Source organism: Lucilia sericata, unplaced genomic scaffold (genome assembly GCF_015586225.1).
Source record: "Lucilia sericata isolate MDLA Ls3-8-SP2 unplaced genomic scaffold, ASM1558622v1 Contig001963F_arrow, whole genome shotgun sequence".
In the NCBI taxonomy this organism is placed as follows: domain Eukaryota; kingdom Metazoa; phylum Arthropoda; class Insecta; order Diptera; family Calliphoridae; genus Lucilia; species Lucilia sericata.
The window spans coordinates 24,867-32,154 of record NW_023995837.1 but is presented as its reverse complement, the minus strand read 5'-3'; the positions used below and the strand labels follow the sequence as shown (position 1 = coordinate 32,154).

General features: G+C 30.3%; 1 protein-coding gene across 1 annotated transcript; it reads right to left on the bottom strand.

The window, feature by feature from the left end:
- Positions 1 to 1,014: 1,014 nt before the first annotated feature.
- On the bottom strand, positions 1,015 to 5,408 carry LOC119613075 (out at first protein; the record flags this gene model as incomplete). Its single annotated transcript, XM_037969012.1, has 3 exons — positions 1,015 to 1,760; positions 1,897 to 2,215; positions 5,220 to 5,408. Coding segments are annotated over 3 exons (795 nt in total), but the record flags the coding sequence as incomplete, so codon positions are not given.
- Between the last annotated feature and the right edge of the window lie 1,880 nt (positions 5,409 to 7,288).

Genomic DNA, 7,288 nt, shown 5'->3' with positions numbered 1-7,288 from the left:
AATAGTCGACTTCGATTTTTCGATTGTTCGATTATTCGAAGGTCGATTTATAGAACCCTAGTAGAAAGCAAATTCAATAATATTGGCAAAATATTGTAATTAAAATAACGTCAAATATTGGTCCTTCGAACCACAGAAAGAAGGATAAATAATAAGTAATAGTTGCAAGAAATCTTAACATTCGAGAAGGTTTAATCACACTAAAGAATATGCAAAATATTATAATTTTAATAATGTCAAACATTGGTCCTTCGAACCGTAAATTCAGGCAAATTTATTTCAGGTTTAAGAATTAGTTTATATTATTAAAGAAAACCAAATATGTGAACTAATAGTTGAAGGAGAAAAGCGATATAATTGCGATAACACCATATATTGGTCCTTCGAACCTTAGCTGCTGCCTCAACTGGTATAATTCAAACAGTGTACTAAATATATTTTAAAACATTAAATAATTATACAACTGAAAAAATAAGAAATTACTGCGTAACAAAGATCTAGGTAAATAACAAAATGGAGAAAATAATAAGGTAACATTCCTTTAAATCTTAATTAAACAGTTTAATATTCTTTTATAACAATATGAAACCTTTTTAGAAACATTTAATAATAATAATTTTAATTTTCCAAGAAATCAAAAACACAAAAGAACTAAATCAATAAATAATTATCTTGCATGTCTTGTTTGTTAAATTGTTAAAAAATTATAGCATATTTTGTAAAAAAGTAATAAGAGAGTATGAAAATGAAAAAAAGAAAAGAAATATGTTCAAGTTTCAATATATAGTATGTTTATATAAAAAAATATAATTATGTAATATATACTTACATAAAAACAATTTACATTATTTACATACAGTTTCACACACACACACAGAGATATATGTAGATTATTCAAGTTTTGTTGTTTAAGCACTTTAGAAAATTACCATTTTCAATGGGTTTTCAAAAACACATCGTTGATTTTTGTTTCATAGATTTCACCTTAACCATTTTCATATTTCTTTTTAGAAAAAATATAATTTTTTTTTAACAAAGAAATGAAGCCAGTAGAGGATGGTGGTGGTGGTGGTGGTGTTGTTGGTTTCCAATTACTTTTGCTCTGTCATGTAAATGTTATTTCCTCGACATGGTTAGCAACAGCAATGTTATGGGGATATGAATACAATGTCGATTAATCTTAACATTAAGTATTTTCGTTGGAATTGGTATACTACTTAAGTGTAGGAGATTACTGTGAAAATCCCACATCAGCAACGTCAATAACATCATCATCATCATCATCGTCATCATTTTTATTGTCTTTTGAATTTTGTACAATGAGCATAAGATAATAATCATTATAATAATATTAATTGGTGTATAATTAGAATTTAGAGTATGAATTGTATGAATTGTAGTCATAGTTGTTGTAATTATTCGAATTGTTCTTATTATTGTTATTTGTAATGGGGTCATTTGTTGCAGTTCTCGTCATTCATCCCATAAACATTGCTGTTTTTGTCGTACATAATATGAGAATTGTGAACATTTACGACAAGTCTTAATGCCACAACGATAGTTTGTTTGTGCTGCAGCAGCAGCCGATGAATCACCAGCCGTCTTACCTTTACAGTATTTGAGGCCACAGGGATACCAACCGATACAGGTTTCTAAGGTACAAATGCAAGGTGCCCATAGGCTACTGACTTCGTTGCAACGTGACGATAAGGTATCAGGAAATTTTTCGGTGGCTGCTTCGAGACTAGAGATAGAGGAGCCTGGGAAGGGGAAGAAAAGTAAAAAAAAAGGAAATAAAAATCAACATTAGTTAAATATTTGAATTCCAGAAGATTTAAGTATTCTGTAAAATCTACGTTTGTAACAAAAAAAAAAAAAAAATAAGTTATTACTCACCTGGCAACTCTGACCATGCCTTCAAATCGACATCTCTTATATATGTGGCATCTACCGCTTCACCACACACACTTATCAGATGTCTTGTTATGGGTTGGGAACGATTGAGATGCACCCATGAGGTCATTGTAAAAGTTTCCTTACCCTTATCTTCTTCGGGCGTTCGTATTGTACTGGGATTCTTTTGTCGTAGTTTGGCCATGGCATCGGATGATATGAAATCACCTTTTTGGAATTTCGTTACAAAACACATGACCTGATAGAGATTTTGACCACGTTCTTCTTCGCCCAAAACCAAAGCCTTAAGTATGCATACTTCCTGGAATGGCAGAACATACGTTGAAGGAATTAGTTAGTTAGTTAGTTAGTTAGTTAGTTAGTTAGTTAGTTAGTTAGTTAGTTAGTTAGTTAGTAGTTAGTTAGTTAGTTAGTTAGTTAGTTAGTTAGTTAGTTAGTTAGTTAGTTAGTTAGTTAGTTAGTTAGTTAGTTAGTTAGTTAGTTAGTTAGTTAGTTAGTTAGTTTAGTTAGTTAGTTAGTTAGTTAGTTAGTTAGTTAGTAGTTAGTTAGTTAGTTAGTTAGTTAGTAGTTAGTAGTTAGTAGTTAGTTAGTTAGTTAGTTAGTTAGTTAGTTAGTTAGTTAGTTAGTTAGTTAGTTAGTTAGTTAGTTAGTTAGTAGTTAGTTAGTTAGTTAGTTAATTAGTTAGTAGTTAGTTAGTTAGTTAGTTAGTTAGTTAGTTAGGTAGTTAGTTAGTTAGTAGTTAGTTAGTTAGTTAGTTAGTTAGTAGTTAGTAGTTAGTTAGTTAGTTTAGTAGTCAGTAGTTAGTTAGTAGTTAGTTAGTTAGTAGTTAGTTAGTTAGTAGTTAGTTAGTTTGTTAGTTAGTTAGTAGTTAGTTAGTTAGTTAGTTAGTTAGTTAGTTAGTAGTTAGTAGTAGTTAGTTAGTAGTTAGTTAGTTAGTTAGTTAGTTAGTTAGTAGTTAGTTAGTTAGTTAGTTAGTTAGTAGTTAGTTAGTTAGTTAGTTAGTTAGTTAGTTAGTTAGTTAGTGTAGTTAGTTAGTTAGTTAGTTAGTTAGTTAGTTAGTTAGTTAGTAGTAGTTAGTTAGTTAGTTAGTTAGTAGTTAGTTAGTTAGTTAGTTAGTAGTTAGTTAGTTAGTTAGTTAGTTAGTTAGTTAGTTAGTAGTTCGTTAGTTAGTTAGTTAGTAGTTAGTTAGTTAGTAGTAGTTAGTTAGTTAGTTAGTTAGTTAGTAGTTAGTTAGTAGTAGTTAGTTAGTTAGTTAGTTAGTTAGTTAGTTAGTTAGTTAGTTAGTTAGTTAGTTGTTAGTTAGGTAGTAGTTAGTAGTTAGTAGTTAGTTAGTTAGTTAGTTAGTTAGTTAGTAGTTAGTAGTTAGTTAGTTAGTTAGTTTGTTAGTTAGTTAGTTAGGTAGGTAATAGGGTGATCGACTCGATTTTCAACCGGTTTTAAAACCGGTTTTTTCTGCTTTACCAGTGTCGGTTTTTTCTAAATGTTGATTTTTCGAATATCGAATAACCCGGTTTTTTCACTTTTTAAAAACCGGTTTCGAATACTTTTATTTGCTTTGTATTCAAAGATTATTCAAATGAAATTTTGAAGTAAATAATACAGCCCGTTTAAAAATATTCGAGTCCAGGAACTAGGATATATTTTTCTAAAGCAACGGTTCCCAAAAGGGGGTCCGCGGACCCCTAGTGGTCCGTAGCAAAATCCTAGGGGGTCCGCGAAGACGAGGAAAAAATTAATGAATAAAAAATATTCTCTATATGTTAGAAAATATTAAAAATATCTCCAAATTTTTCATAAATACTAAAATACACAATTTTTATTCAATAATCCCAGATTTGTTGGCGACTTTTTGAATTTTATTGTTTCGGTCGTTTATCAGGATGAAGCTAGGCCCTACAAATTTATCGTTTCACTTTTATAAAGTAAAGTACATATTACGTGATTTGTAATTTTTATAAATGTATATGTATCGAAATAAATGTTTTTATATCAGACGGATAATGATTTGCCTTAGAATTAAATACTGATACTGGTATCCCGGAATATGAAGTTAGGTCACATTTCATAATATTTTTTTTAAATTGTAAGCAAAAGTGTTAATCTAGTTAATTTTAAATATAAATATTCCATTCCGACGTGATACACAGATTTTAACTTCATTTTGTTGTCCAATATTATTAAATCAACATCAGAAAATTCATAGCGTTTTGCGTAAATAGTCAAAACCACGCAGTAAAATAATTCGTAGGTATTTTAAAATTCAAATTTAAGATCCAAATTCACAGTACATTCGCAAAGAGTTCAGGTCATATTTTATGTGGTAACGCATTCCGCAACAACATCGAAGAAGTCTAACTTTCACATATTTTCCCGAAAACTTAGCGTACATACTCAGCTCACTCCTATGCAATCGCAAAAAAAATTTAGAAACATGACTCTTTAAGCACATGTCGACAATACTTGATAAAGTAACCTTTTCGCTACCTTGACGAGAAATGAACATGAAAGCTCTCTCAAAATTAAACATCATGTTAGGAGTCATTCTATAATTAAAACCATGCAATTGAAAACATCTCCGAAATACTAAATATTCTCAATGTACGGGAATATTTTATAGGGTTTATGGACCAGGACTAAGACAATTTTCGGATGAACAATTATTTATAACAATAAGATATCAAAATATATATGGGGGTCCGTGAAATTAAATAAATTCCTCAAGGGGTCCGCGAAGTAAAAAACGGTGGGAACCGCTGTTCTAAAGCACCATTGGTTAAACTTTTTTGATTTTCCTAATTAATTAAAAAATTTTATTTGAAAAATTGATAGCTGTTTAATAAAATTTTATTAATCTTAAGATTATATTCCAATTACAATAATTAATTTACCGCTGAAATATTATGGAAGTGTTGGAATGCCTATGAAAATTTCCTAAAAGGGCTTTAGAATAAGCTAGGATTACATAGTACCTTATGTTTAACAGAAGTGTCCACTTTTTTCCTAATTTTTTTTTTATATTAAAGAAATAATGTAAATCAGACGACTAGATCTAAAGTTATAATCTGTTAAACTGTTAAAAATCATTTCGGGCCATGTTTTATTCATCAAACTTAATCATAAACATTAATTTCTTCAAATTAACATATATTTTTTTATTTATTATGAAAAACCGGTTAACCGGTTTTTTCTGAATTTGAAAAATATCAACCGGTTTTTTTGAAATGTCAACTATTCGAACTATTCGAAAACCGGTTTTTGGAAAATGTCGAATAATCGATCACCCTAGTAGGTAATCAAATACTTACATTTCGAAAATCTATGATTTGCGTTATTAGAGTACCATCCGTTTTTTGAAATTCCAATGTTATTAAGTCTTCACTAACATTTGAGGTAATACTCTCCTGTATTACTTCACCACCCTGTAATGAGAACAACACAATATAAAAATTAGTAACCAACAATTTTGAAATAAAAATTCTAATTACAACATCAAATAATCATTGATGCTTAACCATAATGCTTACAATTTAACCTTTAAACAATTTCAATTAACCGAAAAAAATACATAAAAATGAAAAAGCAAAAATTGAAAAGTACCTCTAATTAAGTATGAACTAAACTTTAACCCACTACAAAAACACTAAAAATCGTGGCAGCGTATAGAAAGGCCAAACTAAAAAATCATAATTGAAAAGTACAAGTACTAATTTCGAATCGAAATACCGTACTAACAGAGAAGCCAAGGGAGAGTGTAGTATGTGAAGCAAAAATTATTTCAGCCGTGCAAAATGCATTTCAGTGGAAAATCAAAAGTGTGCTGGCAAATTTGATTTTCAAAACTAAAAGTGCAATTGCAACAGTAAATTGAATATGGTTCAACATCAGCATATACAAAAAAAATCCACAAACTACTTACTAACAGCTAAACTGCAATACATCAGTACCGTAGAAAAAATATGTTCTTTAATGAGAGAGAGAAAAAAAATTAGTTTTTGCTGCCATTTTCCCACCCACAAATTTAATCACCAAAAATATACAAAATATATACTTATACACACATAAATATGTACATATGTATGTATTATGTTATAGGTATTTAGGAGTACATGTGTTTGTCTGTCTACCAGTTTATTCTTCATTCATTCACATTAGTTTGAAATGGTTTTAAATTAACATACATTTGGAAAAAAAGAACAGTAATAGACATATTGCCACTGACAGTTGCAGAGTTAGAAAGACAGACAGTAAGTCAGACAATTTCACCGACATATTTGTGTTCGTAAAACCTATATAGTAGTAACATTTGAATTTTAAACTTTCAACTGTAAAATGAACTGCAGTTTTGATGAGTAGGATTATGTTACTTTTACTGGCGCTGGAATGGTAATGACGACAATGATGTTGATTTGTTAGCAACTTTATAAAAATGGTTTCCACTTGCCGTAAATTAAACGTTAACAAACTGCCATCTACAAATATGTGGGTAAATAGAATAGAACTGTAAAGGAATACGTTCATAGAGTTGTATTAAAATATCACAAAAAAATTGTCGATGGAGAGATCATGTAAATTAATCTCTGTTAAATGAACTAAAACTAGAACTAGAACTGAACTAGAACTGAACTAGAACTGAACTAGAACTGAACTAGAACTGAACTAGAACTGAACTAGAACTGAACTAGAACTGAACTAGAACTGAACTAGAACTGAACTAGAACTGAACTAGAACTGAACTAGAACTGAACTAGAACTGAACTAGAACTGAACTAGAACTGAACTAGAACTGAACTAGAACTGAACTAGAACTGAACTAGAACTGAACTACGAAAATGAACTAAAACTGAACTAGCACTGAACTAGAACTGAACTAGAACTGAACTAGAACTGAACTAGAACTGAACTAGAACTGACTGAACTGAACTAGAACTGAACTAGAACTGGAACTAGAACTGAACTAGAACTGAACTAGAACTGAACTAGAACTGAACTAGAACTGAAACTAGAACTGAACTAGAACTGAACTAGAACTGAACTAGACTGAACTAGAACTGAACTAGAACTGACTAGAACTGAACTAGAACTGAAACTACTACTAGAACTGAACTAGAACTGAACTCGAACTGAACTAGAACTGAACTAGAACTGAACTAGAAACTGAACTAAGAACTGAACTAGAACTGAAGCTAGAACTGAACTAGAACTGAACTAGAACGAAACTAGAATGAACTAGAAACTGAACTAGAACTGAACTAGAACTGAACTAGAAACTGAACTAGAACTGAACTAGAACTGAAACTAAGAACCTAGAACTGAACTAGAACTGAACGAGAACTGAACTAGAACTGAACTAAGAACTGAACTAGAACTAGAACTG